Source organism: Lepidochelys olivacea (assembly GCF_965140295.1).
Source record: "Lepidochelys olivacea isolate rLepOli2 genome assembly, chromosome: 13".
NCBI lineage: Eukaryota > Metazoa > Chordata > Testudines > Cheloniidae > Lepidochelys > Lepidochelys olivacea.
This window is the reverse complement of record NC_140423.1, coordinates 8,807,198-8,829,819: the sequence shown is the minus strand read 5'-3', so window position 1 is coordinate 8,829,819 and position 22,622 is coordinate 8,807,198. Positions and strand designations below refer to the sequence as shown.

At 42.1% G+C, this 22,622-nt stretch overlaps 1 protein-coding gene across 2 annotated transcripts in view; it reads right to left on the bottom strand.

Annotated features, from left to right (window-relative positions):
- Positions 1-3,350: 3,350 nt before the first annotated feature.
- TAF4 (TATA-box binding protein associated factor 4) overlaps positions 3,351-22,622 on the bottom strand; it is a gene marked incomplete at its 5' end in the record, with an annotated part of 66,970 nt that continues 47,698 nt past the window's right edge. Inside the window, 5 exons of one of the 2 annotated variants that reach the window (XM_084645328.1) lie at positions 3,351-4,235; positions 17,663-17,782; positions 17,881-17,937; positions 19,272-19,397; positions 22,360-22,490. In XM_084645328.1, coding sequence (XP_084501454.1) covers positions 4,068-4,235; positions 17,663-17,782; positions 17,881-17,937; positions 19,272-19,397; positions 22,360-22,490 — 602 coding nt within the window. In that variant the 3' untranslated portion in view covers positions 3,351-4,067. The remainder of the gene's footprint in view (positions 4,236-17,662; positions 17,783-17,880; positions 17,938-19,271; positions 19,398-22,359; positions 22,491-22,622) is intronic. The other variant, XM_084645329.1, reaches the window with a different exon arrangement.

Here is a 22,622-nt window from a genome sequence, read left to right as displayed (position 1 = left end):
GGAGCAGCAGCAGTCGACTCACCACAGTGAAGACACCACGGTAAGTCCATCTAAGTATGTCAATTTCAGCTACGTTATTCATGTAGCTGAATTTGCTTAACTTAGATCAATCCTCCCCCCCCTCCTCCCCCGTGTAGAGCAGGGCTTAGACACAAACTTTCTGGATCATATTAAAAAGCCTAATAAAATGATTACTGCAAATTTTATGGACATTATCAAAGTTTCACACGTCTCATTCTGAGAGGTTTGTTCATGGGACCCTTATTTTATTATACAGGTGCAAAATAGAAAAACAGGTTGAATTCAGAGCACCTTATTATATTCTAATTGTTTTGCTGACTTTTCATGCCAGATGAATAATATCAATAGTTCAGGTCCATTACAGCTACATACTGCCTTCTGAAACATAATCACAGAGTATCAGAGTGCTGCTTGGGCTAACAAAATAAAGTCAGTCATTCTATAATTTCTTTATTGCATTACAGATCTCTCTATAGCAGTTACTTGAACTCAAACTTCCCTAGTTTATTTTTTCCTACATCTCCATCACATGACACCTAGAGACCTAAGGAGGAATTGCAAAATATTTATTTGCATCATTCCTTTGTTAAGATTGTAGAGGCCATCCATAGGGGCAAAGATGACTTATCTTTATTTAGATTGTGTCTGGAATCCCTATGCAGGAGCAGAAAATCTTCTAAAAAGACATTCAACCAAGTGATCCCCAAAATATGCATATGCACGCACACATGTGCCACATACATGGGGCAATAGCCATATGCTAAATTGTGGGTCCCTGAGCTAAAGTCACATTCATTAGGCAACTCGGACAACTTTGTCTGCTTGCTTCTCCATTAATCCCTCTCAAGCAGGACTTTTCCCCTAATATTCCAAATTTCTGAGCAACTTCATACAGTTGCCACTTATTTAAATAAAGTAATCAACATACTAAAAAACATTTGCCTCCCAATTCTGAAAACCCCCGCAACCCCTCTTCTTCCTATTCCCCCCCCCCCAAAAAAAAGACTAATAACCCAACATCCTGATTAGGTAGTGTTCAGTTCTGCACTCGTGACAGGCTTAAGTCCGGTACCTCAGTTACAAGAGTTCACAGATCCCAGGGCTAGCTTTGCACTATTGGAAAGGGGAGATTGTGCCATTTATCCCGCTGGCATTTACTAGCCCTGAGAAGTCCTAAGATATTTACTTTTGATATATAGAAAAAGGATTTTTGTTATTTCAAAAGATGGTTTTAAAATTTCTTTTCAGAAGTCTGTATAAGTGGACTTATGCTACTTAGGGAGCAAAATGGATGGAGAGAGATAAAGTAACTTCTTTTCCCTCCCCAATACAATTTAAGTCTCTCCAGAATATTTCTACAACACTTTCTCTGCTAAATATGGCATATAAAAATAAGCTACGGCATTGGTATAGGCACGTTTGTGATGACTTTCATTACTCAAATATGGATTTGCCACTTGCCACATGGCCATGTCAGACCCCTACCAGTAAAACTTTGGGCCAAGTCTTACCATCCCATACTGTGTTTTAAGAATTAAACATGGAAACTAACTTTTAAATATCACTTCTCCACTTACCTGCCAAGACCTAAATTCCAGCTTCTATGTTTTTCCTTGCTACTCTGAATGGCATCTAACATTTAGAAGAGGTGTTTTTATGTGTAAAGGAATGTTTCAATAATGCTTTGGCTCTAAAACCAAGTTTCAAAGCTTTTAAAAACTAATTTAAAAAAATTGCAGTGAAAGCAGATGTCTGGATTGGTTTGATTTCCCACCAGTATTTGTGAACTCAGCATTACAACAGAGCACAAGAACCAAGAGGTACCGCGTTAGCCCCAATCCGACAGACACTTGCTCAGGGGAGAAATTTACTCCTGGGAGTCATCCCATCGAGTTCAATGGCACTACACTCATGCGCAAATAGTTTCTCACAGGCTTAAGTTACTGCAGGGTTGTGTCCTAATTTGATATTAGCCAATAGTGAGTTTGGGACAGTAGCCAGCAATCCTATCTGCACTGGCAGTTCCATCCACCTGCAAGGATACCTGCTGAAATGAACAGGACTCTGTATGGGTCTGATGGCAGAACTTGGGCCTCACTAATGGAAACAAAAGGGAATGTGTGAGCAATCTGAATAAAATCCAAAAAGTGAATGGACAGCATTAATAGTGAAAAATACAATAGATTTTAATGACCTACAGCACAGAAAAACACTTAAAGAAACTGAGCTATTTAAAAAAAATTCCCTGACACTGTCCCTTTACAATTTAGCACCAAATTCTCTTTTGAGATACACACATGCCTCTTATTGATGTCAAAGACAGTAGCACATGTGCATTTGAGGGCAGAGTCTGGCCCTCAGTGTGAACACAGTATTTTATGAAGAATTTTATTAAGTCAAAATAAAATGTCACACACTCTATAGGAGACGTCCCTGCTACAGATATTCTACCCTTGATCTTTATACAGAACGCCTTAGGCGGACAGTGAAATTTCTGTATTCATAGCAAGGGTAGCTGTATGCCTTCAAAATATTGGTTAAAGCAAGCAAGCTTAAAAGAAATAAAGTGCATCATTGGAAGGTAGCATCCCCTCACAGAGAAGGATCTTATTACTGTGCTAAGAAAAATAAATCCAGGAGGAGGAAAGATGTAGAGAGTGAAAATGCATTAGCAAATACAGATAAATTTGTTTTTAATAAAGGAGTTAATTTTCTTTCAATCCTATATAAAACAATAGCAATTAAAAACTTCATTTTTGAAAGTAAAATATTTACATATGAACAAGTAACTGTGCAAAATTTACATGAAAAAAATGGAAAGACAGGATTTCCTAAAAGACAAAATAAAAGGTGTAACAGTTGTCAGGTGTTGATAAAAAATACTGATCAGCATTCAGTTTACACGCAAGAGAGTTAAATTCTAACATGAGAGTTCACACGAAGAAAGCCAAAGTATTTACAGTCATAAAAGTACTATCAATAGACAATTTAATACAATAACCTCTGAAAATATAAAGAACCAATTAGTATATTTGTAATAAAAAAATAGGTACAAAGAAGGGACTTTGCTCTGGACATCTTTAAAGTAGGCCCACAGCTTGCATACAGTCTTTTAGCAAAATAATTATAGTTTACATAGCCATTTTTTATGTTATGTGCCAAAAATTATGTACAATTACTGACAAAATACACCAACCATTTTTCAACACTTGATTCACACTGAGAAAGAGTCTTTTTGATGATTCCTCTCAACTTTGATTTTATTTAATCTAAGCTTTCACTTTAGCTAAAAACACAGTGCAAGTAAAATATATTTATGCTGAAAAGGTTTCTCTTTTTCTTTTTTTTCCTTTTTTCTTTTTTCAAACTTTACAGCTTTACAAACTATAGCAAATAAAATGCATTTTTACAGATGCTGATAAAAACATTCAGAAGTAACCCTCCTTTATGGGATTTCAGGGCCTCTAATAAGCAATAATGTGATTAAAAATTGAGGTTATGTTTCAATTAATTGTATATCCCTCTAGAATTTGAACATGTTGGGGAAAGATAAATATTCTTAAAAATCAGTTTGCTTTGCTAACTGACTGTTTAAAAAAAGCTAAAATGAAATGAGGTCATCTGCTGTAGACATATACCTATATAATCAATTTAGTTAAGTAAAACTGAACTAAAATGCACAATTAATGTTGAAACTGCTACAGGTATGACAAAGGGTAGCTAGTTATTTGCTAAACGATTCCATCAGTCTTTATATATGGCTTGTTTGGCAAGAAGGCCACTCAATCAAGAGATGAGTTAAGTTTAATTGTCCATTTATAGTATCCACAGGCCTTGTAAGTATCCTCACTGTTACAGAAATGTATTTCTCTTGTACTGAAGAGTTTGTTTTTTTTATAAACAAGAATAAAAAACTGTTCCATGTAAAGAGGTGGTTGTTTTTGAAACAATATCCCATTTGCTTGTTACAAAAAGGCGTAATCTGCAAATCTATAAAAAATGTCCTCAGGCGTCTCTCTGTCAAAAATACCTTGATCTTTTCCATTTTACTTAAGGAATGCTTTGTATAGCAATAGTGAATGGCTTGTCTCTCGCTCATTTTCTAAACAAAATATGAGGTCCCTGAGGTTCACCCGCGTTATCCTTTGTCGCGTAAATGGTCTGGTTGTTCCAACTCCAGAGCTGCCTGGGACTGGTGTATTTGTACTGGACCCCTGGAGGTGAGAAGAAAAGCTAGAGTCAGAATGTTTAAACATCCACAGAGAATATTTGTGACAAGAACTTGTGACAGTTCTACAAACAGGTGTGATACAAAACAAGGGACTTCTCATAGAAAGTACTGTATGCTATGTCACCCAAGGTTTTCAGAACCTAAAGCAGTGGTAACTTTACTGTTTCTCTCCAGGCGTCATCAGGAATAAATTAACGGGGGCACAGCTCATCCATCTGACAGATAATTGATGCAAGCCAGAGTGTTTTTACCTAAAACTGCTTTATTAGATATTAAGCACACACACAGACACAGTTGCAGTAGGTATAGAGAATTTCAAAACATCTGTATTTATCTAAAGTTCGATGATTTTGAGGGATCAGCAGCCAGGCTTCAGGGGGCCCTCCTTCCATTTAACTGCTGGGGAACTTAGTTGTCAGATCCTTGCCCAAAGAAAGCTTCTTCAGATTGCTCCAAAGCAAATTCTTTCATCTAATCTTTTATAGCTAACTTCAAACAAAGCATATAGGAGTCACTATAGGTTAATTTCAGCAAAGCTATTCATCGCTTATCAAAAACAATAAAAAAAACTTACGTATCAGAAGTGTCAGAGGTGCCTAAGACGAACGTTGGCCACCCAAACATTCCTTCTATTCTCACAATACATTCACTTTTTATCCCATACTCCCATTCTGATAGCAAAACTGCAAACATGCAGCTATTTGGCCTGGCCTCTCAGGGCCTAAGATTTTCCCAACTATGTGATGTTTGGTTTTCAGCTGGTAGCTGGCTAAACATACAAAGTTGCTGACTGCAGTACTTTCAAATTCTGGGGTACATGTAGGAATGTCAAATTTGGGATAACAATTAGACATGGGAGATATTTTATTTTCAAACAGCAGCATCGCTCAGTTAGACTGAAGCACCCATTGTTCTACTATACAACCTGCAAAAATCTAGTTTTTATTGTCCACATCATCTGTTGGGAAAAACTGTTCAAATCATGTCCCTTAACACTCTTTAGTGGATACTGGTACTGCACAGATGTAGCTCTAAAGTAAAGTTTTCAGAAGTGCCTGAGGGACTTAGGCTCCTCAGTCCCCATTTAAAAATTGACTTAGGATGAGATCCTGACCCCCACTCCAACACCTTTACACAGAGTAAAAGGACTTTTATGGTAAAGGGTCCCTAAAGACTTGTGTCTGGCAGGGGGAGAATTCCCCCAATGCAGGGACTGTGGAAGTTTGCCATAAAAGCTGCCTTCTGAGGACCCCTTCACAAGCCTTGGTGAAGGCAGGGTGTGTCAGGGGCAGGCCCTGGCCCACAACTGCCATAACTTAGAAATGTCCCCAGGGACACGAGAACAGCCCATGATCAGGAAGGCACAAATGTGCTTTAAAACCACCTTAGCCCACTGCTGCTGCCACCCTCCTCCCCTGAGGTGCAGCACAGAATCTCACCCGTAGGACATTAATTCCTACTGAATTTCAATGGGATTTAGGCTCGAATCACGCAGGTGCTTTTGGTTTTTAGATCAACTTTTCTTGAAAGTGCACTGTCAGGTTAGCTTCGACTCTTCCCACCAAATAGCACAACCTGTTTGGTCTCCTGTGTGCAGATTAGTCAGGTGGAATTTACTTAAAACACAAAAGTGGGGAACAGAAGACAGAATTAACTCAAGAACAGTTACTTACCTCACAGCACCTGTGGTTCGTCAAGATGCGGTAGTCAGTAGGGCTCCCCCTGCTGGAGTGCATGTATCACAGGTGCATGAGATTGGATTTTTTTTTTTTTTTTTTAAACATGATCCAGCAGGGCACCCATGCATCTGGTGCTATCCCTGCTCCCATGTGAGGACATAAAGAGCAAAGTGACCATGACCCTACCCCAGTTCCCTTTCAGTTAGATGCCCATGGTAGCCGAGGACTCCAAGAAGTGGGGATGGAGGGCAGGTTGTAGGATCCACACTGACTACAAACATCTCAAAGAACCACAGTTACTGTAGGGTAACAGTTCGAGTATGTGTCAGTGTGGATCCCACTGAAAGTGGGTGATGAGAAAGCATTACGTATGCCCTCAGGATGGTGGTAGTGAGGAGCTCCAGCTGCATCAGTTGAACAATGAGTGTAGTACTGTTCTCCCAATGTTGGCATCTGACCTACAAGTCCAAGGCACAGTATTTGACAAACTGTCAGTGAGTTACTCCATGTTGCTGCTTTACAGATCTCCAATACTGGCACATTCCAGAAGCAAGCAGACAGTGTTGCTGGTGCTCTGGTGGAGTGGTCTTGTACTTTTCCTACTAAACGTCACCAGCCAGCTGCTAACAGTGAGATACATTGTGATATCCCCGGTGAAGAGATGGCTTGACCTTTAGAATGTCTGGCTACATCCTGGCAGTTTATTGCCCACAGTCTAAATGATCTGGTCCTGTTAATATAATAAAGTGAAGTCCTGGAAACATCAAGTGCATGTAGTTTTTCCTCCTGATGTCAAGTGTGGTTTCAGGTAGAAGGCAAATAAACTTACCTGACTGGTTTAGATCAGGTTTCAAGACCACCTTCCAAATAAATTTTGGAGAAGGTCTCAGCACTACTTTGTCCCTACGGAACATGTTATAGCGGTGGGTTCAGCCATAAGTACCTGAACCTTACTCACTCTCCTGCCTGAAACAATATCCAGCAGGAATCAGACATGTAGAACCCAAAGGGATCTTGAGAGGTCATTAAGTCCATCCCCCAGCACTGAGGCTGGACCAAGTAAACTAGACTATCCCTGACAGGTGTTTTGTCCCTCTTATTCTTTAACACCTCTAGCCTTTTATACTGCCTTCTTCTCCCAGCTACCCAGGTGGTGAGCTAATTACCTCACAAGCTTATCAGGTTCTCTACAGGTGCAAATGATCACTTCTGTTCTTCCAATCCTGCTCAAACTACTTAACTCCCTCCCACTCTAACCACATCTGATGCCTTTAGTGAGCTAAGTGACCTGGGTGCTGGCTTCCAAATGGCTCTATTTGTAGTTGCTAACCACCCCGTCACACACACACAATTTCCCACAAGGTCCAGGCCACTTTCCCAATGGCTAATGTGGCGAGGGGGGGGGACGGACGCGGAAGAGGACCCAGGCTCACCAACTACTCCAGGTCCCAGCCCAAGGGCCCTCTACATAGCAGTCGTCTACCACAACCCTTTAACTAAACTGCATAGTGGCTACACTTCCCTGGGCCACTTCCCCACGGTCCCAGCACATTCTTCACCCTTACTTCAGAGCCTTGTTCTGGATGAGTCCCAGCAGCCAGCCTGGAGGTCCTTCTCGCTTCCTGGATCCCTGCCAGCACCATGCTGTCCAAGGTCCTGTAGCTTCCTCAGCCAGCCAGGCACACCATCCACACTCCTCCAGCTCCAGCCAGGAACTGACTGACTGACTGACCCTACAGCTCCTTTTATATGAGGCTGCTGGACCCTGATTGGCTGCTCCCTGTGGCCTCCCTCATTGGCTGCTTCCCCACAACCACTCTAGGCCACTTGGAGGACTTCTTTTCTCTTCCTCTCTGGGACATGGTATGGCAGGACCACAGGGCCTTCAAGGGTCTGGTACACCCCATTACATGGCTCTATGAGGGATCTGTGTAGGGACCATTTGTGGTTGGTCAAAGATTGTCTGCTCAGGAAGTCCGCCAGATCGTTGCTGACTCCTGGGATAAGAAAGATCACGAGTCAACCCACTCTGATGAACCTGATAGCCTCCAGACACAAAAGGCAGGTGTCCTTTTGTTTGCTTATGTAGTGCATAATTAATTATTGTGTTGTCTGAAGATCAGCACGAACAAATTTCAGAAGACTGGTAGGAGCACCCTATGCAGGCCAGTCCAATAGCTCTGAGCTCCAGGATGTTCATATGCAACTTCACATTGTTCACTGGTGCAGCTGCAGCTGGTCAGCCCAACGTCATTTGTCTTGTTTGTGGCCGTGCTAGGAGAGGATCTCTAGTACCTGGTCTAGAGTTGCTCTCAGACTGTAATGGGGAGACATCCCAGCTCAACAATGGGGAGAAAGGGCAGTCTGGTGATGAGAAATGGTATTCCTCAAATAGCTGTGCTGAGGAGTGATATCCAGCTTCAGTTGTGAGCTCGACACCGCACTGATACCATCGATGTCTCTGGGGGGGATCTTGAAGGGTAGTACCTCAATCCATAATCCTTGCAGCTGCTGGTGCTTTCATCAGTGCTGATGCCTACAGTGCCAGCTTACTCACTGCCACTCCCTTGGCAGATTACTTAGGTGCCTTTATCTCAGAGAGGAAATGATGCATCACTCCTTAATGTTTGGCATAGTGTGTGGTCTCCACTCAGCCCTTCCTTTCGGTCTCATCCTTATACTGAGCACCAGTGCCAGATCCGATGAGGTCGTGAGTCCCAGAAGGGCCAATGCCAACTCTGACGGTACTAGTGTGGAAGTGATAGCCTGCTTCGGTATTGAAACAGCAGTGCCTGATGCTGACAGCCCTGGTACTAGTGTGATCGTCATGGATGCGGCTGGTATCAGTTTTGCCAGAATTGTCCTGCCTACCTTCCTTTCATTGCTAGATCATGCAGTGGTGTGTGTCTGCTTGGAGGAGCACTTGCTGAGTATAACCCTTTGGGTTCCTTGAAACTGGGTCTAAGGTGACGTCCATCAATTGATCAAGCAGGTGTAGTTTCAGCCACGTGTCCCTTGACAAGAAAGATTTACACACCAAGCTCTTCAAGCAGGTGGTTCTCTCCCAGACAGAAAAGGCATTGGCTACACGCTTTAATCAGAGGAATGAGTCCACTGTATGTCAGATAGGGCTTAAATCCTGATGGTTTAGAGACTACCTTGGCAGTTGGCATGAGATGCCTTACCCCACTGTCCAGGGAAGTAAATTTTTGTGTGTGTGTGGAAAACATCCAAATTAGTGAATAAATCAAAGAGGATGGTCAAGTAGTATTTCCTCAACCTCATTTCCTAGATTCCGTTTGAAGCTAAGAAAGGTAGCAGGTTGGACACTCACCAGATACCGCCTGTGGCAGTGCAATGGGAAAAGGGAAACGCAGGAGGGTTGTGGCTGCTCTGTCCCTTAAGTCCTTGAATCGACACAGAGGGCTGCACTGGATGCATATCAGGCTCCAATTGACACTGCTATTCAAAAAAATACAATCTCACATGCATGACGCGCACGCACACCTACCCTGGGATCCATATAACACATATTCAAAGAAGAACATCAGTTTATTTTACAGACAAGTCTCCAGAGAGGAGAGAGAGGCTGTTGCACTAACTCTCTGCAAGAGAGTTTCTGTGTGATTAAATACTGGTTTGGCTGCAGTGGGAAGAGCATGCTTCTTAGACCTAAGACAACATGAAGACATATACATATATAGTAATAAGAATAGGAAAAAGGGGCAAGAAGAAGTAAGGTAAAAATTAAGGACCCCATTGGAGAAAGCCTGGGAATGGCAGAGAAAGTGCCAATGCTACAATGTAAAGAGGCTTTAAAGGCAAAATTACATTAACTACAGAAGTAGAGAAGAAATTAGGGGGAAACGTTATGCTATAATTAAATATAATACTGAGACCAGAGTAGTCACGTGTTTAAAATGTTACAGCAAGCCACAGTAAAATGCAATACATCATTTTAAAGCTCACTGATTTACATTATGCTGACAGCATAAATATGAACAGCAAAAGCAAACACAATTTTCCATAAAATGCCTTATTAAGAAATTTGTCAAATTAATTTAATATTACCAGTTTTATAGAAATAAAATACTGGAGCTTGTTTGAATAACTAGACTGGAAAAACAGGCTGGTGCACATGGATGGCTGTCAAGTGTTTCCTTGTTACAGGCTAATTCAGATATATGTAGAGAAGTGCTATGACCAGCAGATGGCATTCACAGGCCAAGAAGTCTGCTTGTGCCTTAATTTTAAAAAGGCTTTATTGTCTTGACTGGTACTGCTGCTTTATAATAAATGCTTTTAAAAGACGTCAAAATAACCTTGCAGGTGGGATGGAAATGCACTCCACTTTTAGACGTCTGTTTTGCTAAGAATTTTAAAAAAACGCAGAGAGCTGATTTTCATTTTCTATGTTGTTACCATTTCATTTTACTTTATTTGAAAGGCAGCAATGTTTTATTGGAATACTGCAAACAGCACATTCTGTTTAGAACATGCTCATAGGTAAATAGTCATATTTTTCCATATCACTTTAACACCAAATGACACATCACAAAGGTCTCAAGTATTTCCACTGGTGAGCTCAAACATCAGCTATACCTTTTTTTAAAAAAATGAAACTATAGGGTATGTTCTGGAGAAAAAGTAGTACAATAAAGATTCAAGAAAAATTACAGTAATTTAACGCCATGTGAATGAGATACTGAGAAATGGACTGTAATACAATCCTCTAGACTGCAAAGCAATATATTCATGCTCAGACTACATTATTGATTAAGAAAGTAATGTGGTTGAGATTAGTGTTCCCTAGCAGGTACTTTATACTGTTCAGTGCAGCTCTTCCCAGTTCCATACAGTTCTAATCATGAAATCAGACTTGTGCTTTTCAAGCAGGTTAAGCATGTTCATTGGCTCACCAGATAAATAATTATCCTAATTACAGGACTAAAGGGCCGGATTTTCAGAGGTGTTTAGGAGCCTTAAGATGCAGATAGGCACCTAGTGCAGGTTGGACACTTCTGAAGTTCCTAGTAGGTGCCTACCTGCATCTTTAGACTCTTAAATACTTAGGACCACATTTTAAAAGGTAAGGAAAGTGACACCTGTATTACATAATATATAGAGATTAACACTGTAAAAGGTGTGGCCACAAATGTTTGAGTTGTGGCATACAAGGCATTAAGAGCATTTTTTGCTAACTTTTAATTAAATGAACTAGTCAGGTATGAAATACCTAAACCGACTGCAATCTGTATTATTGAATTCTGAACCACCACAGTTACTACATAGAGATGACTTTACATGTAATTAAGATTCAGAAGTCCTTTGACATCAAAAGCTCACATTTACAAATCTGTGTCTAAGTAGTGACAAACCTTATTTTCCACACTTCTTGTAATATGCCTTAACTACAAATTGTATAAAAATGGTGACAAGTGGAACTCAATTTAAAAATGTCAAGTGAAACACAGCAAAGGCACAGCTGGGAATCTATCACATAAAAAGCAGCTGGTTCTTAATTAATCAGACAAAAGATTAGATTTCTAAGGGAACCTGTTTCTAATTGGTTAACCAGTAACTGATTAATCTGAGACAACAAAATTAGCCAGATTTAGTCAGAATACATCAGGCATTCCCAGTGAATGTAAAATAGATCCCATAGCCTAGATGGCACTAAGAGAATAAGGTTGCACAGTCAAGCATGTAGAAATAGGTAGTGCCTATATTGTAACTGCATGTGCCAGTGACTCTTTTCCTGCATATCATGACAATCAGGCTTTAATTCCATATTTCTCAGAGCACATGAATTTTTATAGTCTTAGATAAGAATGTAGCATCTTGCAATTTTTACTGTTGTGTTTATACTGTTATAATTGACCCATATCTCTTTACCGGCTTCGATTTTTATATAAATTCTTTTCTCCCTCATGTATTTTAATAATCCTGAACACTAATATACTTCTGTCAACAGGCTAGACAGGCAACTTTTATTTGTACGCTTTCATGGGTCAAAATGTCATTTACTACTATCATATATTTGTTGCATAACCAATTCCATGTTATAACATAGCATGTCATAGAATTATTACTTCAAGAGCTGAATAAAATACATAAGATGAACTATTCTGAAACAAAAGGTCTCATGCAAATTATCTTACCAATAAAGAATACACGATGCTTAATACAGAAAGTGATATACAGGAAGAACTATTTAACTCTTTCTATGCTGCTATCAGTTTTGCATGAACAGTTAGCGAGCAACCTCTGCCATCCACAAGTCAAAAATTACAGACTAAACCCTTAAAACTCTGCCAACTCCAAGAAGTTGTAATACTTAAAAGAATTACAGAAATTGTACTTTCAACAGGAAACACTGACTCCATTTCCTGTTTATTAACAAGTCTGCAAATGCACCAGAGCATAAAGCACACAGTTACCAAAAATGGAGTACACTGCTGACAAAGTCAAACGTAATTCTCCCCAGCAACTTCTCCCCCCTCCCGCCCCCAAACCTAGTAACTGTGCCTGGCAGAAAATGCAATTGAACAGTTAAAGTTTTAACTAAAAAAAAATCTCCACCACTGAATCGATTGTCCTTAAATGTCAGCAAAAACTAGCGTTAGTCCAAAATTGTAAAACTGGCTAGTACATGTTTAGAAACCATACCGATTTTATAGATGTTCCTGCTGCCTAATTCAGTGATGATTTCAAACTACCTTGCTTCAGCATTTTTGCATAGCAGTGGTTCCCAATGCATTAACTGCTCCAAGAGGTAGTTACTCACCTTATAGTAACTGGAGGTTCTTCAAGATGTGTAGTCCCCTAGCTGTACGCATGCACCCCATGCACGCACAGCTGGAGAATTTTGAAAGCAGTGTATGTTGGTCTCACATACGTCCTGGCTCACCTCATGCCTGACTCAGTAGATGAAGGTGTGGGGTGGGCCAGCCACCACTCCAGTTCCTTCTCTACCACAAACCAGAGAAGATCCAAAACAGATGGGAAAGACAGCAGGTAGTGGAATACAAATCGGGATCGCATATCTCAAAGAACCTCCAGTTACTATAAAGGTAAATAACTTTCTCTTCAAGTTCTAGTCCCTGCATGTATTCCACTGTGGATGACTGACCAGCAGTACTCAAACAGGAGGAGGGTGTGAGGTTGTAAATGGCAGAGTACAAAGGACTGCCATACCTAAAGATATAATCAGCAGAGCAGTCCTGTACTAAGGCACAGTGTCTCAACAAAGGTGCCGATAGAGCACCATGTAGCTGCCTTGCAAATGTCAAGTAGACACACCTCTTGAAACAATGCCACAGAGGTCACTTTCACTCTTGTGGAATGAGCTCTTACCCCAAGAGGAGGTGGAAGATTAGAGACAGTCGATAGAGCAAAATACAGCTTGCGATGCATTTTAAGATTCCTTGAGAGCATCTAGCCTGACCCTTTCCACTACAGCAACAAATAGTCTAGGAGACTTCCTTATCAATTTTGTTCTCTCCACGTAAAAGGCTAAGGCTTGCTGAACATTGAGGGAACGGAGCCTCCTTTCTTCTGAGGAAGAGAGAGGTCTTTGAAAGAACACAAGTGTGAACTAATGGGTTCACAGACTGCTTTGTGGGTGAATTTAGAGTGTAAAAACAGTATGAGACTTTATCCTTATGGAACGTAGCATAAGGAGAATCTGCCATTAACACTCCAAGCTAATCAATCCCTGTGGCTGAGGTGACAGCTACCAGGAATGAGACCTTCATGGACAGGAGAGACATGGAGCAAAAAGCTGGTTCAAAAGGAAGATAATTGAGGACTGAGAGAATAAGATTCAAGTCCCATTGAGGAACAGGCTTTTTATAGGCAGAAAGGTTCTGATTAGGCCTTTCCACCATGTGAAAGTAGGTATTCCTCATGTTGAGAGCTGTAAACTACAGGTCCTTTTTCAGGGATGAAATTACAGATGCCAGTGTGACCATGCAAAACTTGAGTTTGCAAATAAAAGGGCTGAGATGGCAGAGGTTGAAATGGGCCTCCAGCTACCACCCTTCTTTTTGAGTAATAGGAAGTAAGTTGAGTAAAAACTACTCCCTTAGTACTGAAGAGGAACCCACTCTATCACTCCTTGCTATAAGAGAGAGATTCCACTTCTTGTCTGATAATGTTCTTGTGAGAGCAGCCCCTGAGAGGGGGTGGAGATGAGGGCTTTGGAGGGGGATGATTACTCTATCATATAGCAAAAATGGATGACATTCAACATTGGGAGTGCAATAACAATGGATAGGTGCTGTAAGAGTATTAGATTACCCCCAAAGGGTACATTGGAATCAGGAGGTGTTGTACTTACTGGTTTGCATCTCAAGCTACTGTCAAAAACATTTAGCTGAGAGCTGGGATTGGGATAAGGAACCTGCTGCAGGTGGTGTGGGGAAGGGAGTCTTTTGAACCCTTTGCCTCTTATGGGTTCTCATAAGGTCTCTGATGGAAGAACTGTTAAACCATTAGTCTAGGCTTGTATGATTGCTGGTGGAATTCTCTTTGGGGCAAGTGTAATATTCCTAGGGAGCCAAGAAGTGGTCCTGGAGTCCTTAAAGGTGTGTAAGGACTCATCTGTCTTCTGATTAAATAGATAAGTCTCATTGAAGGGTAGGTCATCAGCAGTGTTCTGGACCTCCCTGCGAAACCCCAAGATATGGAGCCATGACTCCCTGAGCATTACAATGGCAGAAGCTATTGTCCTGGAAGATACATCAGCCATATCTACTGTGATTGTACAGTGGTCCTGGCAACCATTTTGACTTCCTCTTTGAGAGCCTGAAAATGAGCTCTGTCCTGCTGTGGGGGAGTGTCAGTAAAGTACATGAATTTGGAATAGTTAAGGAACTCATACGTAGTTATAAGTGCCTCATAGTCAGTTATCATGAACTGGAGGCTAGAACAAGAAAAGACTTTTCTTCCCAACAAGTCAAGGCACTTGCCCTCCTTGTCAGTCACAGTAGATCAGGGCAATCTTGCCTAGATCTCTCCACTGCAGCCTGGATGACTAAAGAGTTAGGAGCAGTGAGAGAACAGCAATTCCATCCCTTTGGCTGGGACACAATACTGTTTCCCTGCCCTCTTGGAATAGGAGCGCAGTAGCTGAAGTATGCCAGGTCACTCTAGCTAGCTCTATGATGGCTTTGTTAACAGGGAGCGCTATTTGACTGGAGCCGGAGGACTGAAGGACTTCCAGGAGCTTGTGTTGAGGATTCTCAATCTCCTCAAGTGGAACGTGCAGCTCCCCTGCAATTCTGCAAAGTAGTTCCTGGAATTGCTTATAGTGACTCCCTACCAGACCAACTCTGAGGGATGGTACTGATCCCACAACCCCCAGTATGGCCAAAAAAATGGATCAAATGGGCAATGAGGAAATCCCCATGCTATGGGGTACCAATGGCTATGAGGCAGGTGATGAGATGGAGGCTGGTCCCAAACTGGGCTAGGTCTTCTGACTGGGAAGGTGTGTCTTGGAGGAGGGAATAACGGTTCATCAGGCAAGACAATCTCCCAGTGAGGTGACAACCAATTCTGGTTCCAACAGTGGTACTGGCAGGAAATCATAGCTCAAAGATGGAATGGGAGGCAAACTCCTCCCAAAGGCCAGCTCCCCTGGTGGAGTTATAGCCTCTCTCAACAGGGAGAGACCCAGTGGGGCGGGAAACTACAGGTCTGGGAAAGCAAAGACATCCTCAGGAAGAGTGTAGGTCTCCGCTCTTTCCAGAGTGAGAGGGGCCCTGTTCGCCTGAACCACTGGAGATGCAGTAGAGAGAGTCTCTGACACAGCCATTAAAATCAAAGATAGTACCACAAATAAAGGAGGCTCTTGGTGATCAGTCTTCACTGGTGCCCACAGATCCCAGGGTTTGCAGTGTACCGGAGGCTGCCGCTGGATTGTGATCAGGTGTTGATGGTGCCCTAGATATGTGAGCTTTCTTATCATGCCTCTGAGACTTAGTACATCCTAAATTTCCTTGAGCCTGAATTTAAAAGACTTGCTTGATTCAGGCAGGGCTTAATCCAACTTCTTCAAAGTGGATCTGGGGGAAGACTTAGCCTTGTGCTTGTGAGAATACTCCTTGCTCTCCTGGTAAAACTTCATTGAGGAATCTGTGGGGGTAGAATCCCTCACTCCTGAGTTGGACCTGGCGGCAGGAGATGCACTCTTTACTGACTCAAGCTGATGGGCGGGGGTGGGGGGTTTTAAGGGTAGCCCAGCCTGGGTCTGAGTGCGGCTTCATGGCCTTTTCCATTAAGTGCTTCCTACAGCAAAGTTTCCATCCTTTCCAAGTGGGCAACAAAGGGCAGATATTGCACCTTGCTGCAACATGGGCTTCCCCAAGGCAGTACGAGCAGCACTGATAGTTGTCAGTGACTGAGAAGGATCATGGACCGGACGCAAAAATTTTGAAGCCTGGAGTTAGGGGCATAGTCTGATACCCAATGGGTACCAGATCAGGGAGACTGACTAACCGTAAAACACAAACTATCAGATTTAAAAAAACCTTTAAAACTTTAGTACTATAAACACTATTTACAGATATCTAAATAGTCACAGATAAAGGAGAAAGCTGAAGCTTTGGACACTGGGGGTTCTGACCCGGATCCTATGGTGGTGAGAAGGAAATGGAGAGGTGGTCGGTCTGCCCGCTTGGTTCCTTTATCTCTTCAGTCAGACGCATGAGGTGAGCCAGGGTGCATGTGTGGACCAACGGACACTGCTTTCAAAATTCTCCAGCTCCAGACACACGGAGCATATGCATACCCACAGTGGAATACACATAGGGACTCAAAGAAGCAGGGTACATCTACACTGTAGCTGAGAGCATATTTTCCTATGTGGATAGGCAGACACACACTAGCTCTGCTCCAACTAGCACCCTGAGAGGAACAGTGTAGACAGGACTGGAATGGATGGCACCTTGGGCTAGCCATCCGAATACACATTCTGGACTGCACTGGTATTTTTAGCATGATAATTCGAGCAGAGCTAACACTCCTGCCTACCTGCACCGGGAAGCACACTTCTAGCTTATGTGTAGACATACCCAAAGAGCTGAGCAGTAAAGAAAGTCTACAGTTTGGCTATTGTTGCAGTTATCTATAGGCTTAAAGACAGCTTCCTATATGGATTACCAAGGTAACTGACTGCATTGTCTCCCCTGGTCTCTTCTCTGCATCATTGGAACATGTATCCTCCTAGAGACTGAACCTCATAGACTTCACTTCTGGAAGATTCCCTTCCCAAATCCCTTTCAGGGGATTCCATCCTACTATGGGAGAGACAAAGTTACAGGATTTTATTTATTTATTTAACATGCACATGCCTCTTGGTAAAGAGAGAAATGACCACAAAGAAAGGAACCACTACCTCCTCTTCTTGCCAGTTTGCCTCCTCCAACGCTGTGGAGGCTGAACATAGCTGGGATTGGGAGGGAAGCATGCTGCAAGGCCAGCAGTTCCGAAGTTTCCTTTCTTGGGCCTGATCCATTGTGTTCTATTATGTTCTGCTCATGGAAGCAGTGCTAACATTAGCCCTAGTCTTTGGATCAAATGAGTCTCACTGCACTTTAAAATAATTTCTGCTGCTCAGGAAACTTTCAGCAACAAGGGAAGAAAATAATAAAAGGGAAAGTGTTGCAGAGGACAGGGTAACAAAACCATAGCATATTTGCATACAAGAGTTATAATTATACTTTACCTCTGTCCCTGATCCAGATCCTGGAGAATCCACTTTTCTTTTCTTTCTAGGACCAATCGCAGCTAATGCGGTTAAGTTAGCATCCCTCTGTCTCATTTGTGCTAGCTCTTGTTGCTGCATCTATGTTTTTCAGAACAAAAGTTACAATTATTTTTCCCCCCTTCTGATTTTCTGAGAATATTTAGATTGTTTAAGGACATGCTCATCTGAACACATACCTCCTTGGCCTTCTGTTTCAACCTTAGCTGTTCTGGGTCTTCTTGTCTAGACCGAGACTGTATATTGGTAAAGGGTATAGGAGAAAGTAGTACATAAATTAATAAAATCGCAAAAGAAGTGGACACTTAACTATATGTAGTTTCTTGAAATTATTTCGTTGGGTTCAATGGGAGTAGAGGGTGCTCAGCACTTCTGAAAAATCAGACCACTTTGTAGATACCTAAAAATAGCTTTACATGTCTAACTTAGGGTACCCAAGTTTGGAATTTCTTCTCTTAATGCAAGTCTCTATAAGACTTTATGAATCATTACACACATGGCACCCAGATTCTATGGATTTCTAAGGTACCCATCACAGAAGGTACAGTTATTGATAATATACATTCATTCAGTATTTCACTTAGTAATCCAAAAATCATTGCTACATTCACTGTTCCAGTATTTTACTTTGATACCTGAAAAATCACTGTTCTTTAATTTCTTTATTCAGAGTCAGCATCCAATGAATGCAAAACAGTTCATATTTTGCATTTGACTTAAGTATATAGGTTGCTTCCATAAAAATTCTACTTCACTGTAACCATGCAGCAAGGAAAAAGAGCATCCCTCTTCTAGTGGAAACAAATGGCACCCAAGCATCTGAATATTCATGTCTCTGGCTATCTGTGTAGGGGTCCAAACCACACACACTAGAGCTTGTGATTTATTGTATTCACAAACACGGATTAAATCTATGCATGCAAAAAGGAACTAGACCTTGACCTTTGTGAAATGTTACCCCTTTGGCATACAATTGCCCACCTAATTATGAACATAGGTACCACAACTGCCCATGCAAATCAGGTAACTGCTTGAACAAATGACCAGTTAAATGGCTAACTGCACATTTGCACTAGCAGTTACTATAGTTGCCTACACAAATTGGGGAACTGCTCGGTTAAAGAAACAGAAAAACCAGGTTCTAAGAGTCAGCAAATCCCTTCCTCTATCCACTAACTATAAATATTCATTTTCCAATTCAAATATTGCCTCATGCAGATTTATTCTCTTGGTTTCTTCTTTTCTCAAAGCAAGTGTGGAGATTAGTCCACAATGGAGGACCAATGACTATAAAAATATTGTAGAAGTCTCTCTTGCTCAGAGGAGTGCAAAAAAAAAATTAGATTTATTTATTTATTTTTTTTATTTATGGGAATGAAATGGGGCAGGGAGGGGGCTACATTACGTGATTTACAGTGGAAAACAGAGCTCTAGCTAAAGTATGTGCTCTCCAAGCTGAGATTAGAAACAGAGTCCTCTCTTTCACTGTATGTCGTATAGAATGAAAGGCACCCTGTCCTTTTGACGTCAAAAGTGACTTTGTAAATCTAAGTAAAATCGAAGCACTTGCCTTTGCTGCACGCATTAAAATTTCCCTTTCTTGTTCATCTTTTCTCTGTTTTTCTATTTGATCAAGTTGTTCAAAGAACTTGAGCTGTGCCCGAACATCACTTGCTTGCTCATATCTTTCATCATCCTGAAAATGCAGTAAAAACGCTTTTCATTACAAATCTTAAAAACAAAGCTAGTAGCTTGTCCTGTACAGTTTAAGGAGATCCCATACTTTTAAGTTCAAATGCTCACTTAGTCTTTTTCAAACACCAAGTTTATCTTTAAACCAGTCAAACCAGCTAAAACCCATTTTAAAAAACCAAAACAAGCACTCTGTACTGTTCTGTGATTTCATCAGGGTTTGACTTAAGTAATATCATCGCGTAACTTTGGCCTTTTAAACATGTTTCACAGAGGTGTTTTTTTAAATTGTGCTCTGTGAGGCACAGTGTTCTATCAGTGCTTACATGAATCATATATGGAATTCACATTTATCTGATAGTCTCTTATGGAGAATTACAGACTGACTGCTATCTCCACTCCCAACCCCATCGCAGCAGTGACAGATGAAGGATGTTGATCAGACCAGCAGGGGATGATCACTTGCTTGGAAGGACGATGATGATCATTCAGCCTTCAAGCACCTTCCCACCCAGAATGCATCTGGAGCACAAACATGGGTAGGGGTAGAGGTGGGAGGGAACAAACAGGAATATTCACCTCCCTTGGCTGCTCAGAGTCCAACTGGAGTAAAGCAAAGGAACAGAATGGCTCCATCACAGTCCTTCCAGAGTAGGCCCACCATATTTAGTGCCCCAAGATGCTGCCCCATCTGACTTGCCCTACAGGAAGTTGTAGATGCAAGCGCTAGGCTTCCAGGTTTGCTGGGTATATGTCCAGACAGCTACTTTTTTTATTTGGAGGGAGGGGAGACGACAATGGGAGGAGAGGAAGTAGTTTTCCCTCCTGGGCAAAATTAGAAAGGTGTCCAGTGTGGTCTTTCCCCCCATACTCTGCACAGCATCTTGGGGGCCTGGCTGGTTAGAAGAGCAAGGATAAAGGATCATAATTTGAAAAGAAGGGGCAAAAGTTGATAAACTCAGCTATTTTTGCAACATGCAACTAGCATCCAGTGTGGAGAAGAGACTTCTAGAGCACGGGTGGGCAAACTTTTTGGCCTGAGGGCCACATCGGGTTTCCAAAATTATAGGGAGGGCCTGTTAGGGGAGGCTGTGTTCCCCCAAACAGCCAGGCGTGGCCCGGCCCCTGCCTCCTATCCAATGACCCCCCGCTTCTCGCACCCTGAAGGCTCCCCTGGGATTCCTGCCCCATCCAACCCCTCCTTGTTCCCTGATGCGCCCCCTGGAACTCCTACCCCATCCACCACCCCCTGCTCCCTGTCCCCTGATAACCCCCGGGTCCCCACCCCTGACTGCCCCCTGACGCCTCATCCAACCCCTCTCTCATTCCTGACTTGCCCACCAGGACCCCTACCCCATCCAACCCCCCTATTCCCCACCCTCTGATGGCCCCGCCCCTATCCACATCCCTGCCCCCTGACCACCACCCCCAACTCCCCTGCCCTCTATCCAACCCCCCCTGCTCCCTGCCCCCTTACTGCACTGCCTGGAGCACTGGTGGCTGGCAGCGCTAGTTAGAATAGCGAGGATGAAGGATCGTAATTTGAAAGGAAGAGGCAGAAGTTGATAAACTCAGCTATTTTTGGCACCAATGGAGCACTGGTGGCTGGCGGCAATACAGCTGCGCGGGCCAGAGCACCGGGTCAGGCCACCGTTCCGCAACTGCGCTGCCTGGCCACCCAGAGCTGAGGCTGCGGGGGAGGAAGGACAGCGGGGGAGGGGCTCGCAAGCCATAGATGGCCCACCGCTGCTCTAAAGGCTAGCTCCTGGAGTTAACCTGAGCATGGGACCTTGGAGATGACCGGCACAGACCCTGTTAGCCTGTGAGGTGGTGGTGGTGAGATCTTAAATCTTGTACAGATTAGAGCACCTCACCAGCACCATAATTCCCCCTTGTGTTGGGAGGTTCTTGGGATTCAGCAGCTAGACTGAATCTCATGTCCAGGTATGGAGGGTGAGGCTGAGGGAAGGCTTCCCTCCTTTCCTTGTGGCTGTATGGTTTTCGGCCACTTAATCCCACGCTGGACCCTATTAATGTGTGACAGGTGGGAAGGGGACAGTTTCCTCTCATCAGTTCATTTAAAAAGTTTATAAAGTTGAAGCCTGCTGCTTTAAAACCACCCACATATATCTTGTTTGGGTCTTCATTCTCCTTTGTTGATGATCTTAAATTTATAAGATCTCTTCATATTAAAAAAAGAAAATATCACTATGTGCATACTCTAGTCCAGTTTATTTAGATTCTCATGAGGAAATCTCAACTCTGACAGGCTTCATATTATACCTCCTACTTTAAAAAAAATCATAAAGACACAGAACATTCTTTTTAAATTCTATAGAAAGACTATTGCATAGAATAAGTATTTTTGATTGTTTTGAACGGGTACATTAACCAGGGTCTACACAGGGAACACTCAAACTTTATTTTTTTCTAAACTAAACTAGTCTAGGTCTAATTAAACTTTTTGTACACTAAAATATATATGATTCTTTCAAAAGGAACTGCAATAAATAACCTTTCTGTAATAAATTTCAGCCACCCAACAGAGCTTTCTATCTTGTCCACTCAAATGATCCATGGCATACGGCCAAGAGAGAACCTCAAATTCTCAAGGCAGTGTCCTCAAAAAACATGGAAGCCTAAGCAAGCTAGTTTGCAATATCACCACCCTGCAGCCTTCCTCCCGACTGTCCTCTGTTCTGTCCTCTTTGTATATTGGGAGCTGCCATCTTACCGCCTCTGATATCAGTTTCCACAAAAGCTGTAATAGTAGACAAGGTTGGGCACTCAAAAATAATATTACTTAGAGCTTTTGTCTAGACCCATTCTTGTTCTAGAGGTTGGAAATGCTCCTTATAAGCAGCCCCAAGTTTCAGTGCAGTCCATGATCAGATCTGAATGCATTTGCCCGGGGCGAAAGCACAATTTGTGGAACACTATCATTTGCACAATTAAAATTTAATTACCTTATAAGAAACATTCTTTTGTTGGGCAGTCTCCGATACTTTTTCTACAAGGTTTTGTAACCTTTGTTGTGTTGCATGTGATACATAGCTAACTACATCAGGATGGATTTCCGTTATTCCATGTTTTTTACCTGTGGTTAAAATTGAAATGAAGTTTTTAGTAACCACTCGGTTGCAAAGACATTTTACAATACAGCTGACTTTTGCTAACCCAACTTCACAAATTTGTAAGTAATTCATGAACAAAAAATAGAGGCTGTTAT